Raw genomic sequence first — 20,125 nt, forward strand, 5'->3', positions numbered from 1 at the left:
ACCTAGCGATAGAGGCGCTGGCTATCTCCTTCAGCACGAGTTGATTCTTCATTGTTGCCACTAGATGTCAGGGAGCGTACGAAATGCACTCCATGTTCCCACCGACCTTTGCGCACGAGCACTTTGAAATACAGGGTCGTCTTGCTGTGACGTAACCGCCACACCAAAGGGACACGGATTGCGTCCAATCACAGTCCCTGTTTGGACCATCCATCACTCGGGCGCGCGCACTCTAACCCCGCCTACCAGGCAAACCAAGTCTTTTGTCGTCTGGTTAGTGCGAAGGAGCCAGTATCGTGTTGTAGTGTGTACGACAGGGGGAGTCAGTCGGTTGACAATTCCTCTTTTAGTTTTTAGTAGTTTACCGTAGTTGAACTTCGTAATGGAGCCACAAACACAGGAGAGTGTTGCCGGGGGATCGCCGGCTGAGGTCCCGAACGACCCAGGGTATGTGTTTACAGTGTATGTGTTTTGTTCTCTTTGCAAAATAAATTATGTAAGCTTTTTTATGTATATACATGCAGATTATAAAAAAAGAGTGCTTTTCTCGTTGTGCTGTGTTGTGTTTGTGTTGTTTGTGGGGGGAGAGAGAGAAAGGGGATAAGACAAGTGGTGTGTATGTTGCAGAGGAAATACGTAAGGAATGAAAAAAAAAATGTCTTCCGAAAAACAAAGTAAGAAACGAAGATCTTCGGCCAAAATTTAAAGTGAGATAGCTCGGAAGGAAACAAAGACATGCAGCAGAAAAAAATAATCCTACCAAGAAAAGATAGGTCCTTAGGACTGAAAGAAAACAGTATATAATAAAAAGCGGGGGGGGAAATGAGAATGAAGCATGTGCAATTATTTATGTGTGCGTGGGCGTGTGAATGTATGCGTGTAGGTGGTTGGTGTTGTGTGTGTGTGTGTATGTACGTATTGGAATCTTAAGTCACTAACGACGCATTTTCCTGGAAATCACTGTGTATAGCCTATACGATAACACTGTGTGCTATATGGATATTAAGAGAAACATCGGACAAATATCGAAGATCAACGAACAATATTTTTCTAAAAAAAAAAATCGATTGGGATTGTAGATGCTCCCTGGTATGTAATTTTTTGTTGTTTAATCTACTGAAATACAGGGAACAAGATCAAAAAAACAAATTATAAAAACAAAAACAAAAGAATAAGAAATTTTTACTCAAGAAAGAACTTCCTGCCTAGTTAAAGCCAGTCTGCTCTGCAGGAAAGCAAACCAGCGCTCACCGGCCCCGAACAAAAGCCAGGCGAGAGTCTTTGTTCGGCGTGCGTCGCCCAGCTTTAGCCTGAGGGCAGAGTCTGCTACACCTGGTTCGTCATAAAGGGAAAAAGAAAGAAAGTGGAACTAAATGCTTCGCGCTGTAAAAATAAAAGCTGATTAAAAAAATAAGAAAGAAAAACCTACTTTGGTTGCATTTGTACGGATGTGCACTGTATGCATGGAAAATATTTGAATATATATATATATATATATATATATATATATATATATATATATATATATATATATATATATATATATATATATATATATATATATATATATATTTGTGTGTTTATGTGTGTGTGTGTGTGTTTCCGCTTGAATGCTTCTAAATAATTGTATATGCAAAGTTATGTCACCTCTTTTACTTCCTATCTCCCCACAAGAAATAAACTACTTACATACATATCCAAAAATCTACCCGCATCAACCAACCCAAATATGATTTATAATGCCGCAGAACAACTTATAGGGATATTTTTTCTTTCCAATTTCAGGAAGATGTTCATCGGCGGTCTAAGTTGGCAGACCAGTCCAGGTGAGTACTCATTTGTACATTATTTTTTTTCCCTCCCTTTAGATATTGAATTAAATGCTAAATTTCTGAATGTTCATAAAATCTTTCGAATCGTTATGGTATGACGTGCGGAAAAATCCTCGCAAAGAAAACGTTTTTAAAATAAGCATAATGATTTTTTTTTAAACTTCGTCAAAATTCTCTGGCTTATAGCCTATAGTCGGCCAGAAAACGCATTTTAAACAGGGTGATGTGTGGTCCCAAATCCTTTACTTCTGGCTCTCTAAACCAGAATTCGTAATTCGGCAAGTATCCCAAAATTGCTTTATTGAGTCGAAACGTCGAAGATGCTATTTCTTCAACATGAATCGGGTCGGGAATCGGCATTTACTTCACTACTCTGAAATAATTAAGAAAACAGTATCAGTTCCCATAATTATGAACTATTTGAGTGAATTATTGCCTTCTTTTAGGTCACAAGTCCATTATATTATAAGGGAAGTTATAAATAAATAAATACATCGTATATTTATTGCTGAGTGATGAGCGTATATACGTAGATGCTATGGAAACAGACAGTGTGAAGGAATGTTTATATTATTAGAAAGTGGCAGTTTGCGCAATTATGAAGGTCTCATGAATGAAAACAAGGCCATTGATATTAGCTAAACCATTTATGCGCGGTGATGAGTTAACGTACACCACAAAAGTGAAAAGAACATTAAAAAAATAACCGTTTATCAAGATACAAAGTATTTCCTTCTTCAAAATAATGAAAATAAAACTTATCGTACCGATACTATGCAAAAAAAGAATGTAAAAGAAGCACGTTTTCGGATAAAAGAATGTAAAACCGAAGCGTATATATTTATAATGTGTCTGCAACTGCACAGAAGTCCGCAGTGATTTTTGTACGTCTAGGAAGTTCTTTTTTCCTCTCTTGCATATATATATATTTTTTTACCCTTCCGCGTTGCCTGGGTGAGGTTTCATTCGGAGTGAGGTTGGTGGCTGAAGCTGCTCTAGCGCCCTCTATCTCCCCTACCGGTAACCCAGCCATCGATTCAAGATTCTGCGGAGGGCTGGAAGCGCCGGGGGTTTTGTAGAGACTGGGGGAGCGGGGACCTCGCGGAGTTTGACTCTGAGCGGGCTACAGAGAATGAAATGTTGGAAGAAACTCACGCTTTGCTTTGCTTCATTCACGCAATCAACAGTCAACAAAGTAGGGAGAGAGTATTTTTGAGCATTCATGTGGATTTTAACTCGAATTTCACGCACCATTGATCAGCGGAGCGGGTACTCGCTATGGACTGTCCATCTCCACTTGAGTTCTTGTCTTTCTTTTAATAACGAAGGGAGAAGGAGGAGACTGCAACTCTCAATTTAGCCAATACATACTCACGTAAACTTCCGGTTTACCGGGAATTACATCCACGGTTAATTGAAAATCATTGTTAATCCGAGGGCAGTTAAAACACACACTTATCTTATAATTAACAGAAAAATACTATTAATAACTTATTATTCCTGTATTTTCAAACAGTTTATTCTAAAAAATACTCCAGGTTCATTAAACTGTGCATACTATGGGGATTGAAACAACTAGCGCTGTCACTTATATCTCAAACGCAATTTTCTATTCCTTTTTGTAATTTCTATACACAGTTTTGTTTCTAATAAGCTGATGGTTTGTGGTAGTAATTTTACCATCGTTCCGCAATAAACAACTATCTTAAAAAAAAAAAAAAAAAAAAAAAAAAAAACAAGAGTCCGGTTAATCCGACCCCGGTAAATCGATAGTGGACTCAGGCATCCTTCTTCATAGAGGGTTGGCTTCCATTAAACCTATACTGACTGACTATGTAGTAGTTGTTGGTTCTTTCCGCAAAATTATCTTATTCTACATAATAAATTAAACTTTTTGATACTTTTGTTGCCAACTGATTGGTATCCGTTCCTTTAATGCTTATATACCTGATTTGGATTCCCGATCGAAGCACAAAACTTTTGGTGCTGACCCAGCATCGTGACTTAAGCAGGTACTTAAATTTAAAAGGTAGAGATCTCCATCTTTGGGAGGTATACAATAAATAGGGCAACGTAATTGCGGAATAAATATCCTCATTTTATTCAAAGATTTAAAAAAAAATGTTAAGTTTTTACATTTCTATAATTATACATTTTAAACAGAAAAAAAGGGAACTATGACTGATAAAGAATAAGTATATACGCGCAGGAATAATTTTTAGTCCAGTGACGCGTTAATCTGTATATAAGTGAAAATATGCACTAAGAAAAATATTTAATATGATACATATAGGTATTTCAATGCACCTTTTGTCGAGATTTTGATGTTTGGTATCGTGGATACGTGATTAGCACATACATTCCCATCGCATCAACATTATTTCTGATTTCTTATGTAGAACTGAAGCTTCTATGTTTTAAATACAAATGCTCATGATGATAGTGAACTCGAAAAGGCTGAGCCTGGAAATGAACACAGGCCAATTCATTTCACACCAACCATTTGACCAGCATACTAAAAAAAAAAAAAAAAAATATATATCATCGAAATAAATTATAGTGCAAAAACTCATTTTTATTGTCTGCCTTCATCTTTTAGTTTATTGGTAGCTTGTATTAAAATGAATTATTAAGCATAGTGGCGTATTTAAGGAGGGACTTCCGGGCTTCCCCACGAAATTGTATTTACTATTTTAAAATAAATGAAGTATCAAGCAGAATTTTCGCATTTCCAGAAATAAAGTTACTAAAACCCCCCTGAAACGAAACCGTAAATACGCCACTGATTAAGCACATTTATGTATCCGTAATAGCCTTATGGTTCGATTCTCGGTAGGAGCACGAGATTCCGATGCAAAGTCAGCATCATGAGACAGTCGGCTTAAGCTACTTACGTTAAAAGGAAGGGAGCTCCAGAAGCGAACGTGTGGACTTCATATCTCATAACTGGAAGCTATGTTTATTTTCAACACCGATTTAAATGGGACTGAATGTACTTCGTACAGGTAAAATCCGAGCTACTACTCCCGTACATATCCAAGATTTTATGTGCTCACAGGGCACTGAATTGGGACTAGTACAGAAAGCACAAATGCTCGCCATTTTCTACAATAGAATACTATCTACTCATCAGATTTAAAGTTATATCATGAAACTACTGTTATCTAAATTCGAAATAGTAAAGAAAAACTATTCAGAACATGCTTTTACTCCAGTCATACATTAATCTCCGCTTTTTCTAAAAAAAAAGGAACTATGTAATAAAAATATTTTTTAATAAACACATAATTACATTAAAATATTTGTACTAGTTCCAAATGTATGAAAAGAAGCACTTTGGTGCACTTTTCTTAGTCTGTATTATTTCGTACTGTAGGAGAGTTTATTTGATTCGTAAAAGAAATTCCTCCGTATGATAACAAAAATTCTTTATTGTTTCCACACCAACCTATCAGCTCACTAAAAACATTATACTGTATCTGTTTTATTCAGTTAAACGTTTCCATTGGTGCTTTACGGCGTTTCAATATCGTATTGCTTTTTAATGGTGCATTTCCCTTATACTGCCGTTAATTTAGAAAAATCTAACTGGATAATGTTATTTCTGATTTAAATTGTTCAGATTTGTGATGCTTTGTGAAACAATACAAAAAAGAAATTCATAATAAAAACTGTGATAGTAATGACGTTGAAGTCATAAATTTTAAGACACTATATCGCAGGTGGCAGCATTGCTTTAGTATTTTACACAGTCCTGCTTTATGTTACTAAGTAACTCTATGGCCTATGAAATCTGGATATTCAATGCCGCGTTCACAAAAGCTCTCCAGTAACTTCTTAGAATTAGGATTTCTCGGCTGTCGGCATCGAAAGCCATTTAGCCCGTCACGTATACGAGGAATGAAGTCCCTCGGTGAGGACACTATCCGGAGAAAGGGAAGGAAGGTAGCGACCTGGGGCCTATATGTTGGGTACCATCCCGGCATTTGCCTGGTCTGAATGGGGGAAGCCCAGGAAAAACCTTACATAAGATGGCTGAGATGGCTGTTACACTTTTTCGACCGAATGGCCCACGGGGAAACGAACACCATTAACTTCTGTCCTTAGCCAACTGGATCCAGATTCTACTTTGTATTCCTGTTTCTAGGAGACCCATCTTAATATTCTCCTCCCATTTGCTCCTAGGCCTTCCTAATGATCATTTTTCCGATTAGATTTCCAGTTAAAACTTCGAAATCGTTCCTACTTGCTTCCATTCTAGCTACATGATCTACCCACCTCACCCTCCTAGACTTGATGACCCTAACAATCTTTAGTAAACGGTATAAATTATGCAGTTCCTCGTTATGATGTTTCCACCATTTCCGCATTCCCGTTTCTCTTGGGTCCAAATATTCGTCTCAGGATCTTGTTCTCAGTATCGTTAATCTCGAAGTGCTTTCAGAAATTTAAAAATTTTCGAGTTACCAAAACTGCGAGACAGGATATAAGTGTATTGGTTAATTATATCACAAGAACGGGAGTAGAGGCAACGGAAGCAGTAGGGCCACCGTTTCGCCTGAATAAATAGAGTACAGTAACGTATTTAAACATTCAGAATAAGACATTAAAAATATCAGCTTCCACTGAGTAGAAAACCATGCTACAGCGCTGCAAATCACTCATCTTGTTACCCACAAGACAGGACATTTTATCGTCTTGTCTCGAAAATGGGACGAGAAGTTGGCTATTTTTTTAAATTCAAGAAATTTCACCTAAGTTTAAGATCTCAAACACTATTTTTGTGTTACATGATTCAAAGTATGAACATTAAATTGATAAAGTGATCGTACGAACACAATAACGAGCATTTATCAACGTTTGAAGATACACAAGTCACTACACAACATATCCCATGATAAAATATGGTTCAAATGTAATGTCACATTTTTCGTGGACTTGTCGTGATGCGGAGGGATTCTGGTAAGCTTATAGAAAAATTAAAGAAAAAAAATGGGGCATAAGTTTTGTACGCAAATTTATAAAACGAAATGAAACTTTTACAAAATTTGTGAGACTAGACGAAAAATCCGTATTCGTCTCGTTTCGTGAGCAACACTAATCATGTAATCGTAAACAAAGTAATATTTACGAATTACTGATATTAACACTACCACAATTACTGTTAGTACTATCATAGCACTATTACTACTACGTTTTAATAGCAGATGCAAATAGTAATGTATAATTATTCTTATGAAAAAGTACAATAATCTCTATAAATAATCGTTAATTTTGAAAAAATAATTTAAATTGGTACATTTGCATCGGTCAAGACAAAACTACTGTAATCTATAAGGATGATATATGCCAGGGAGCAGAATGGCCATTTCCTGGTTTGGAAATCACCCCTTTCAAAGTCTTATTATGCACTAGAATACATTTCAGAATTTTTTTTTAAGAATCGTGACACTAACGGTACATCTTGTTTATTTCTTCTTCCAGTTAGTAACTTATTCCTTGGAAACCTTAGATTTTACTAGTAAGGGTATAATTTCGGAAGTATTTTAACAACCTGTTTCATAACCATACCACTTACCTATTATTCGCCAACACAGTATTTTTCGCAGTGACGTATCTATCCTAGTCCCCCCCCCCAGTTTTAAGCAACAAAAATAATTTAAGCTATTATTTATATATTTTGGAAAGTTTATAGTAAATATTTTATACGTATCATAGTCTGGGTTCTGACTGCCCCCAATGTTTACCTTCTAGATCCGCCAGTGATTTTCCGAAGAGATTCTACTTCTAAGTAAATGCTTGACGTTTGGGACGTCAAGTCTTCTTCGTGGTTACAAAACAAGCATGTTATACAATTTCCAGTTAAAAATTTAATATGATATTAAAGTATATCTTTTCCTGTGGAATTGCAAAATTAAATTGAGATATTGAAAATTCGAGTTATATATGCTTCAGTATAACGGAAGTCCAACTGTATATGTTCAGAATTTACTGTTCTTAGGACATTGAAAAGCCATTAGCATTAAAAATAAAATTTTGGAATTTTTTAGTTCTTCTAGTAGGCGTCGTTGCGAAGAATTTCCATTCACTATGACCGTGTAGTAGGGATTTAGGCTCTTTAAAGTTGAAATGTATTGTCTATCTTTAGTTTTATGAGAGCCAGGGACGTACGGAAGGGGGGGGACACGGGGGTCCGGACCCCCCCCGAAATTTCGACTTTTTAAAAATTTAGCCTAATTTTAGGGGCAATTTTAGCAATTTTAATATAAAATAGCTTCATATTTAGTTTGAACCCCCCCCGAAATAAATTCCTGGGTACGCTACTGATGAGAGCTATTCGTATTGAAAATGAAGGATTTTGGAAATTTTTTTTTGATAATCCTAGATATGGAAACAGCCGCTGTGCATAAAATTTACGTTGCGCACCCTTATGGTTTTGGGCCAGCTGAATTTGAAAAATTAGAAAGCTTTAACTTTTCCGGATGCTGCAAGATTGCGATCATAAATACTTAGCATTTCATTAATTGGGACAATATTAAAAAAAAAAAAAAAAAGTCACTACTTTATTTGTATACAAGTTTCTTTTCCGAATGCAAAAATGATAGCAAAATTGCGGTAGAAATCGAGATCAAATCAAAGCTAGATTGAAAAAGGAATAAAAAACAATTCTCAGTCTGTCTAATCAAAACAATTTTAAGTAAGAAGTTCTACAAAATAATAGTTTAAAGGACCCCGTTACGATTTTTGGTGGAAAATCAAATTTGAAATTAATTCGAGAATTGGGTGCAGTTATTTAGGTTTACGGACAACTTCGGAAAAGAAAAATATAGAAGTTTCCGGATTGCAAAACGCATAACGGAGAAAAAAATTGCAAATTTTATAATGCGGTACATGGAAAGCCGTCATTCATTGCCGATTTTTAAATTTTTTTTAGGTGTCTTTTGTTTATGGCAGGTAGCTGTTTGCAACGTATGATGTCCTCTGCAAAAAAGTATTTGCAAACCAGAATGGAGAGTATTTTCTCGTTTGCTCTTACACAACTTTGCGAAAAAGTAAAAATAACGACACTTCTTGCATGCATGAGATCACCCACTGGCGACTTTTCCTACTAACTTTTGGTTGATGCCAGGAATCTCTCTTCTACGTATGATAATATATACTAATGTTAATTGGAAGTAAGTGCTGCTGATATTGAAAGCAAAAATAAATAAAAATGGTGGCCGGAATTAATTCAATATTCGGGGTTATTTCAGTTATACGGTTTAATTAATGAAGCCGTATTCTTTACAGAAATTAGCTGTACGTTGATGTAATGAAAATAGAAACCTAAACATTCTTGTAAATGAGCAAACTGAAGTGGTAAGGTAGAAATATTAACGTCATTTCACGCAAAGAAATATATATATATATATATTTCCTGGACGTCAGAACTTTTGTTAAACAAAGGATCTGCATTCGTTATATTTATGAGCTCAGTGGGCATGAACATGAACGCGTGCAAAAATAGAAATTATGAATTTAAAAAGGAAAATTCCTCTATGACCACGCTGAATCAAAATAATGTAATTCCGTTCAAAGAAATTTGGAATGCACAACAGAACAATAGTAATTAGTACATTTCTGATTTCCAACTTGACACACTACAAAGTAAACACTTCTTCATCATCCTCACTCGGAAAGTGTTTGCCTGAAATTACATAGTTAATGAGAAGTCGCGATTGATAGGTTTTTTTTTTTTTTTTTTTTTTTTTTAGTTTCATTAAATTTATTTATTTATTGACAAAACAGACAGATGCCCAATTAGAGTCTTGATATATTTCAATATATTTTACAACAATTTTTAAGTGTTATACAGAACGCTGTACATATATCAATTTTATCATGTTTTTGACCATTTGTAATAGACAGAATATATACTCCAGATTGGTGACTTTAACATTATGTTGGTCCTAACCATTTTTTTTTTAGTAGAAGAGATCTGTATTGTTAGTTCTAGTTTTAACTGAAGAAACATGGAAGCTTAATTATAGAGTTGACGAAATAATATTATGCATTTCAGATTTGGCCCTAATACCCTACTCAATGATAGGTTCGTTACCTTCACTGACGTGTACCTACCAATAGCGAAATACCGAAGTACAAACGCAACATGGGAACAACACTCTTTTTTGCAATGTTATTTGTGCCCAAACAAGAACGATCACCATTTTGGTTTGTAAATATTACTTGCAGTGGACATTAGAATGCATGCATCGTAAATTGGAACCAGCTCCTTGGCATAAACATAAGGCACAAAAAAAAAAAAAAAATCTACAATGAGTTATAGATTCCTTTACGCCCTATTACAAAATCTGCAATATTTTTGCACTCTTCACCGTTGTGTGTTTTGCAATCCGGAAATTTCTTTTTCTCCAAAAGACTGCATCCGACTTTGGAATTAAATAAAAAATTTATTTCTGCTAGATTTCATTTTCGGACTCCTATGTTACTATTAATCTGTTTGTCTCTTTTCGTTTAGTGACCGTAGCTGTCGTGTTGATCGTGACGAGGACAAATAGCCTCGATGTTGACGCCTCCTATTAAACCTTAATCAATTAAGCAATCGTCTTGTGACCATGAATCGAATAACATGTCAGTAGCTATTCCCTGAAAACGATAAAATTATGCACTGAAGTGTATCCTAATGAAACGCGTAAAATAAAAATTGCATCAAATAAACAAATGAAGCATTTTGCTGTATAAGATATTGTGGCTTAAGGAAACTGCAGCAAAAAAAAAAAAAAAAAAAAAAAACCTTTGACATATTTCCAGTTATTGTGGTCATTTTTGATACCTCTCTTATTTAACACTTCTTCTTCATCGTGCAATCTTTTAAAGTATAACATCTTGATTTTATGAAGATTTACATGTCAAAATGTTAAAAATAAAAGAAAAGAAACAAATTGTTCTGTGTAACCTGTAAAAGTTACGTACAACAAGCTCTTGAATATCTATGTATTTTATATATAGGTATTTCTTATGTATTTCATTTTCGGTGTATACCTCATTATTTCTTAATTTTAATCTATAGGTAATTTATTCGATTTATTTAATATTCCTTAAAAAAATAATACTCAAATAGTGTAATTTTGAATGATTTGAACTTTGACAATGGCTAGTGCATTTATTGAAATGACGACTATATAACTAACTGTATGGCTTATGGAACCCGCACATTCAATGTCACGTTCACAAAGGCTCTCCATCGACTTCTGTCCTTAGTCAACTGGATCCAGGTTCTACTTTGTATTCCTATTTCTACGAGATTCTTCTTAATATTGTCCTCCCATCTACACCTAGGTCTTCCTAATGGTTGTTTTCCGATTGGACTTGCAGTTAAAACTTTGAAAGCGATCCTACTTTCTTCCATTCTGGCTATATGGCCGGCCCATCTGAGCCTCCTAGATTTGATGATCCTAACAATGCTACGGAATAAATTATGTAGTTCCTCGTTATGAAGTTTCCGCCATTCCCCATTCCCGTTTCTCTTGGGTCCGAATACTCATCTCAGGATCTTGTTCTCAAATACTTTTAGTCTACATTCTTCCGTCAGAGTAAGCGATCATGTTTCACAACCATACAGAACAACAGGCATGATTATCGTTTTATGTACAAGCTTCAAATTCCTCGACAGAATTCGTGACGACAAAAGATTTTGAACTCAATAATAACACGAATTCCCTGCTTTTAGTCATTTAACTTCTTCCTGAATATGATTTTGGTCTGGTAATATTGATCCTAGATATTTGAAAGTATCCACTTTATCAAAAATATTCTGTGCCAAAATCTATTTTTGTCTATAAACAATAGTTCGAAGAAATTTTTGTCTTTTGACTAAGACATTCAGTTTTACATTCGTAAAATGTTATGCTGAATGTTGACTGGATTGTCGGTGTGCTTGTGTGTCTGTCTACTGGAGCAGGAGGGATCTTTTAGTAGGCCTGAAAGAAGATAGAAGAACAACTTAATACTGAATCTGTGAGACATAGAAATTAATAATCATAGCTAGTTTGAATGAACACAGAATATATTACAACAGTAGGATTTTATTAGTTGGTTAGTTAGGAAGAGCAGAAAATCTCGGGAAATGCTGAAGTTGCGTCTAAACTACGTACTGTATATACAATCTACAAAAATGTGTTAGCTAAAGAATGACATTTTTTACACGTTTTATGTGATGCACTTTTGTCGTATGAAACTCGGTATTTTTTCTTTTTGCATTTAGTACATCAATATAGCTGCTCTCGAGAAAAACCAAGAAAATAATACACTAAAGCGTATCTTGTGTGAAACACGTAAATATATTAATGAGAATCAAATCAAACATTTTATTGCATAAATATGTTTACGTTCTCAGAAATTCGCATTATTTGGCATAATCCCAGTTGCTTTGGTTATTATAATGTATACAACTGTGTCACTCTCTCATACAACCATTGAGAGCATAATTTCGTGATTTTACTCAACTTACATGTTAGAAGTTGAGTAAAAGGAAGTTCTGTCATATAGAAGAATCCATGGAAGTATTTATACAGCAAAAATTTCTATTATCTGTGCACGCTTTCTTTATTGTTTTTATTGTATGCGGTTATTACCTACTATATGTTTTTGTCATGACACGCGCCTACACATATATATACAGACATATCCTGAGCATATTCGTAAACAAAATAAACAGTGAAAGTGCAATGACAGTGTATGTTACAAGCAACCTTCCGCTATAGCTTATATCTGTAGGCTTTGCTTTTGTGAATCCGATTGTGGAATGCTTTCGCATTTTGTGATTCAAAATTCGTGTTATTAAGCAAAATTATTAACTTTTCATAAATAAATTAGTGGCAAATGTAAAGGAGGGTACATGGTACATCAGAATTAATACGAGATGATATTAAAGATGCTAAATTCTTACGTAGGGGCGCCATTTAGGGAGGGCACGAGGGGGCAATTGTCCTCCCCCCCGAAAAGTTTGAGGAATACATGTACTTTAGTCGATTGTAATACTAATATACTAGTACAAAACGTGAAAGTTTTCCGTCGGTGGTGCTCTTGCCCCTCCCCCCAGGCAAAGTCTGAAATGACGCCCCTGTTCTTATGCCGAAACTGAGATATTAACAAAGAAGAAATACTGTGCCAATTATGGCGTAATATATGCATGTATACAATTTTAAAGAGATAATATAGACTTATTAGGTTTATATGTTTGTGGTCAAGAAAAGTTTATTTTGACAATGATATCTCGGAAACCACTAGCTCTAGAAAGATGCCGTTTTCACTGATCGATTGCAAATTTTGTGTAGATTGTTTAATTCTAATTGAATATTTCAAAGAAAATGGCCGTTATTCCTTTATTATATTTATAGGGGTACACTGGAAGTATTGAAATTTTAAAAAAAGTAAAGCACCATATCGTATGAGTTCGACATTCCAACACAACATAGTTATCTACAGGGCTTGTATATCTCTCCAGCGTTTGTTCCATGGCCAAATTATAGTGAAAAACGAAGGATAACCACTTTTCTACTCTAAGATGAATCTTTATTGTTTGGAGTGTTTTGGCCAATGAACACCATAATATCACTGACATTATAATTAATTAATTGTATGTGTGTAGTTTTTGCTTAGTACACACTGCATGCAAGAAGGAAGAAAACACACATCATACATGAATTAGAAACTCCAACAGCAAGTAGACTCAAATCTTGTAAACGGTGCGAGATATTTAAAAAAAAAAAATCGAAAAAATTATATCCGTTGCCGATTTTTATCAAGACGTCCTTCACTTATGATCTGTATAGGGACATGTCCAGATGTGAGGAATGACAAGGAGATTCATGTTCATATGTGAATGATACACTGTGTAGAGAGCGCAGGTTCAGCCAGTTTGTATTATTTTACTTGTATCTTTGATCACATTTTAATGACGTCTACAATCTCGGCAAAACAATAATAATAATAAAATAAAATAAAATCCCAACATAAATATACCGGTAATCTAATGCTAGAGTCATTAACACTCCTAGTATGAAGAAGGTGAAGGAGAATCGACCTGGAAGATAACTGGGAAAGTAAGTAATTATCGTAATTCAGCACTCTCGTAATAATTATATTTATTTTAAGGGAAAAAACATAAGAAAGAAAATTTAATAAAATATATTAATATATTACTACTGCTTTAATCGCTGTAATGTGAAGTTCAATAAAATAATATTATCATTTACAATATTATATATGTATTTTCTCTCTCTTTAATGATATTAAAAGGAAGAAACAATGTTGTTAAGGACCTTTACAGTGAGAATATAAAGTGCGTGAGATACAAAAGTAGCAATATTTGTCATGTTTAAATCAGCATGAATTTTCATTTAGTTTTTTATATGTGTGACATGTTGCTATGAATAATCACGATTACCATCATTATCACAAGCAATCTGCCACTACGGTTCGTTCGCTATAATATTTTCGTTTTGACGTGAATTGCCCTGTTTTTAATATCCTCCATTGAATGTAGTCTTATTCCCCCCTTCCCTTTCCTACTTTCTACTGTTTCTTCTGCTTAAGACAAGAAACCGTGGTGGCTCAGTGGTAGAGCGTTCACCTCTGGCACATGGGGTCCTTGGTTCGATCCCAGCTCGCGCCAAATGAGCTTTGTAGTGGACAAACATCGTGTACGTGGGTTTCCTCGGGGTTCTCCCGTTTCCTCCCACTTTCTTCATTCCACCGTTTTATCTATTTCTGAACAAAACCGTCTCCTTTAGCCTCGCCAGCATAAGTATGGGACGTAAAGATTTCATTTTCTGTCTAAGACAAAACAGTTTCTTCTTAAATAAGCCCTAATGAGTTTCTTATGTAACTATTTCCAGTTCGTGTTGCCCACGAGATAAGAGTGCAGACAGCAAGTCCACCTTCAAATTCGAGAATGTCTTAGATCGCAAACACTGTTTTAGTGTTACGATTCATAGTTTAAAGTTTATAAATTGATAAAGTGATCGTACGAACACAATGAAGAGTATTTATCAACTTTTAAAAGTGCGCAAATCATTACACAATATACTTCAATAATTAAGTCTAAAGTTAAATCTAAACATAACTAAATGCAAAACTATCACATTTAGTAGAAAAGACAAATGTATAAATTATGGTTACACTATTGATGGCGGAAATCTTTGTAAGGTCGATAGGTCGAAACTGTTTAAGACCTTGGTGTCACCTTCGATCCAAAATTAACTTTCGGAAATCACATTGAAACTATTGGAAACAATCTTGGCTTTGTTTATCTTGTAAGTAAAGACTTCCGTAGCCACATGACAATTTTGAAATTATATTATTCATATATAAGATCCCAACTGGAATATGCTTCTGTTACTTGGACTTCCCATAATGCAAAATATATTCAAATGATTGAAAGAGTACAGTCCAAGTTTTTTAAACTGTTAATATATATATATATATATATAAACTGGATTGCACCCCGCATATATATCATACCTAGAACTAGCAAACAATTTCAATATACTGACATTAGAGCAACGTAGGTTTGTTAAATGATTTATTTTCTCTGTATAAAATAATAAATAATATAAAATCATTTGCATAGAAGTAACTTCTAACATATTTCTGCAAGCTTCAACGTCTAAAACAAGGTTGAGCAATAGTAGTATCCTATACTGTAAGAAAGCACGTACTGACATCCTATATAAATCCCCTTTATGGAGAATGAGCTGTTACTACAATAAGAAAAGTATAAATAGATTGGTGTATTCAATATGTCTGAAAGAGTGGTTAGGCATACAATTTGTAATCTAATAAGCTGAATTAGTGAAACAGTAAAAATTTCTGTATTTTTTTTCTATAAACAGTAATGTCGTTTACCATATATGTAAACGAACACTGTAAATGGACAGAATGCCTGTTGTTACAGTAAATAAATAATATTGTTTAAAATGTTCTTATATCACACTTTGTGTGAATCTTCCGTGAAACGGAAGGGTTCTGATAACATAAAATTAAGAAATTTGGAGCATACATTTTGTATATAAATTTACAAAACGAGCCTAGAAAACCGTTTCGAAAATCGAAATAAGATTCCAAATAATTCTCCGAGAATCGAGACGAGACAAGACTCTTACTAAATTTTCGAGACGAGATGATAAAATTTATTTCTCGTTTCGTCCCCGTCTCATGGGCTACACTGAGCTCCCTCGTGACTAAATGGTTAGCGTTACGCATCTTTGGCGTGAGAGACCCGGGTTCGATTCCTAGTGGGAGCTCATGGAGTTTGGATCCCACGTTAAAACTGTAAGTCCACGTCTCATATAGCCTCGCTGTTGAACGCGACGCTAAACTGAAAATCAAATCAGAATCAAAAATCGTGGGCAACAATAATTAGAATGATTATACAGTAATAAAAGTGGAGCTGAAAACAAAGTGACTCATATTCCATTAGTGATATTGTATTTGGGAGTATACTTAAGCATCCATTAGCGATATGATGTTTATTGGTTAAATGTTTTTAATGTGATGTTATTGCAAATTGTAATTGAAGAAGAAAAAAACGAACTAATACTTCAAGACGTAAGAATTGTATACGCCTGGCAGTTGTATCAGATGATTAGACGTACAGATTTGGAATTTAAACAAATCCGAGTTTAATATTTCAGAATGCCTCTATATTTCTGGGACTCTAAATTCGTAAAGAATTAAAAACCCAAGATAATTCAGGCTTTCAAGGCTCCATCGTATTATCCGAGTACAATTTACAAAACGAAAAGTTCAGTAAAGGATCGTGAGATAAATTTGTACTGCTTATGATGATGATGATGATTATTATTATTATTATTATTATTATTATTATTATTATTATTATTATTATTATTATTATTATTATTATTATTATTATTATTATCTTAGTTAAGTATTGTTGACAGAGAATAACAAAGTCAGAGAAAGATTTTTCCTACTTCTGACATGAATATACAATAAAAGTTCAATGTTTATTTATTTATTTATTTATTTATTTCTGTTTCCAACAGTAATAATAATTACATATAATGTCTTAATAAAGTTGAAGTGCACATACTCTTAGTGCTGAAATGTGAATTCTGGTGCTCCTGTTGTTTTGGTTGCATTGTTAGCAGTAGCATATCTAAGGGGGCTTCCGGGCTTACGCACCCCCGATTTTTTTTTTTTTTTTTTTTTACTATGTTAAGATAAATGAAATATCTTGCAGAATTTTCACATTCCCAGGAATAAAGTTAGCAAAGCACCGCCCTCTCCCCGAAACAAAATCGTAAATATGCCACTGGTTGTTAGTTACAGCATTAATGTGAAAACTTATTTCTTACCAAGTAAAACAGTTACAACACACGTAACGTGTGACTAAGATGATAGTTTAAACCAGAAGATATCCCCCCCTCCACCTCAACTATTCATTGTTTCTCGGTTATTATTTAAAATCTTTGCACTCTGCACTGATTTCAGAATCATCTGACTTCATTTCACTTTTCTGTGAAGTCATGACAGCAGAAATCCCTACAGAGAAAGAAGAAATAATGAAAAAAAGAAAAATAAATCTGGAATCATTAAGTTTTGCTGATATCTTATCTGCTGTGTCGTGTGTATACATTGACAATATATTGCGTGAGATTTTTAGCATCGTGACGTCACTAGTACAAGATGAGTTGTTGCATTCGTTATTATTTACATCGGAAATAACATTTCGCAACTTTTCATTTGTTTTACAGAAACATGTCTTCGAATGATATTGCTTAAGAATATTGCCGTAGTTTGGCTGTAGTGGAACGTGCAAGCAAACGTACGAAATTGGGTTTTGTTCTCGATTACTTTTTTTTTATTATTCCTTTCCCTATGACGTTTATATTACTGTTTTAGGAACACAAGCTATCCAAAATATATGCAGTACGTATACTACTATAAAATATAGACATATTCATTTTCCACTTTTTGCGTGTACCCTGTATGTGAAAAATTGTCAGCGCATATTATCATACATTAATAAACAACTGGGGTCCGTTTCGCATTGTAAAACCACGTTAGACTTCCAAATGAATGGGGATTTAATATTGAAACAAAAACTGGTTAATGGGGATTTAATATTGAAACAAGAACTGGTTAATGGAGATTTAATATTGAAACAAGAACTGGTTAATGGAGATTTAATATTGAAACAAGAACTGGTTAATGGAGATTTAATATTGAAACAAGAACTGGTTAATGGAGATTTAATATTGAAACAAGAACTGGTTAATGGAGATTTAATATTGAAACCAGAACTGGTTAATGGAGATTTAATATTGAAACAAGAACTAGTTAATGGAGAATTAATATTGAAACAAGAACTAGTTAATGGAGATTTAATATTGAAACAAGAACTAGTTAATGGAGAATTAATATTGAAACAAGAACTAGTTAATGGAGATTTAATATTGAAACAAGAACTAGTTAATGGAGAATTAATATTGAAACAAGAACTAGTTAATGGAGATTTAATATTGAAACAAGAACTGGTGAGTTTATCAGTAGTGTTACCTACGAGACGAGAAAATAAGGTTTTCTCATCTTGCGTCGTCTCGATTCGTGATTAATTCCTTCTCGCCTCATTTTGTAAATTTATGTTCAGAATTTATAGCTTCATTGTTTTCTTAATTTCATCTAGAAGCTACAGGAGTCCTACGTCACGGGAAGTCCACAAAGCGTGAGATATAACAACATTTAAAACCTATTTATTATTGGAGTATATTATATAATGATTTGTGTATTTTAAGCTTTCATAAATGCTCTTCATTGTGTTCGTACACTCACGTTATCTATTTATAGTTTTTATACCATAAATCATTTAACACTAAAACAGAGTTTGAGATCTAAGACGTTGGAGGAAACTAATGATACCCAAAAGACTCGTAAAATGTCTCGTCTCGTTTTCCATTCATTCTAATCCATCTTTTAACTAACTAATTCTATGGTCTATGGAACCCAGAAGTCTAATACCGCGTTTACAAAAGCTCATCAAAAAATTGACTTTTGTCCTTATCCAATTGGGTCCAATTTCTACTTTGTATTCCTATTTCTGCGAGATTGAATCGTCTGTGTCGTCAGTCAAAAAAGGTTGAGAACAACTGCGTTAGGGTAGTATCTGCCAAGATGCATTTTCACAAATATATATATATATATATATATATACAAGGGCGGATCCAAGGGGAAGCTAAGGGGCTATACCCCCCCTTGACGATCAGGTTTACACTGAATAAAATGTGCTTCAATTCAGCTTTACACTGGATAAAACGGCAAATTATGGTTTAGCCCCTCCCTTGATCATATTCTGGATCTGCCACTGTATATATATATATATATATTGTTCAAAAACAAAAATGCTATTTAAGAAGAGTAAAAGTTATATTGCACGCGTAAGTAACCGTTTTTATTTTGCTAATAACGTTAGAATGCTATTTTTTCCACAACTAGAAATTGCCGGGGAAGAAAATCAAGATAAAAAAAAGGAATTTAAATATGTAAAGTTGTACACTGGTACATCTGACAGAAGTCTTGAACACATGTTGGCTTCTCTCCAGGATGATAGATCCTTTCACTGCGATTCCGAGAAACAGAAGGCGTTTTAATTTTCAGTTCAGCGTACGTATTCTGTTCTGTTCACATCAGTTGCTGGCGATTTTAAGTAGCTCTTGGAAATGTTTTGTTTTTGAGTAGTAATAAAAATAAAAGCAGAGATGAACACATTTAAAGTAAGTATTAAAAGAATACGGATATAAAGTTCTTTGGTAGCTTTTTAGATTTACCTAAAATGGTATTATTATCACAATTTTTTGAGAGTTGGACATGTTTTCTATTGGCTGTTTGCTTAGATCGACATGAACACCTATGGAACCAAATAAACATAACAAAATTTGTGGAAGGATCAGTGGTAGAGTGATCACCTGTAGTGTGCAGGGTCTCTAGTACAATCCCAGCTCTCGTCAAGTGAGATTTATGGCAGGTTAAGTCCGTGTGCATGAATTTTCTATCTCCGTTTTATCCCACTTTTTTTCATTCCACTATTTCACTGTCTCTCTTAGCCTCGGAGCATACTCTGTGAAATTTAAAATGTAAAATTACTTCGAATCACTGACAGTATTGTTTTCTTATAATTGTTAAATTAACGTCATATGTAACAAGAGAAAGAGTACATATGAACTTAAACTAATAATTATTTATATTCAAATAGCAGTCGATATTAATGACTG

At 34.2% G+C, this 20,125-nt stretch overlaps 1 protein-coding gene across 3 annotated transcripts in view; it reads left to right on the forward strand.

Moving 5' to 3' along the window:
• Positions 1-218: 218 nt before the first annotated feature.
• The window catches only part of Rbp6 (RNA-binding protein 6), a 1,467,626-nt gene continuing 1,447,719 nt past the window's right edge, over positions 219-20,125 (forward strand). For 2 of the 3 annotated variants that reach the window (XM_081770618.1, XM_081770619.1), the window contains exons 1-2: positions 219-462; positions 1,786-1,826. In XM_081770618.1, the coding sequence (XP_081626744.1) occupies positions 383-462; positions 1,786-1,826 (121 nt within the window). In that variant the 5' untranslated portion in view covers positions 219-382. The remainder of the gene's footprint in view (positions 463-1,785; positions 1,827-20,125) is intronic. The other variant, XM_081770620.1, reaches the window with a different exon arrangement.

The sequence above is a fragment of the Thermobia domestica genome, chromosome 9 (assembly GCF_964235325.1).
Source record: "Thermobia domestica chromosome 9, izTheDome1.hap1.1, whole genome shotgun sequence".
Taxonomy (NCBI): Eukaryota; Metazoa; Arthropoda; class Insecta; order Zygentoma; family Lepismatidae; genus Thermobia; species Thermobia domestica.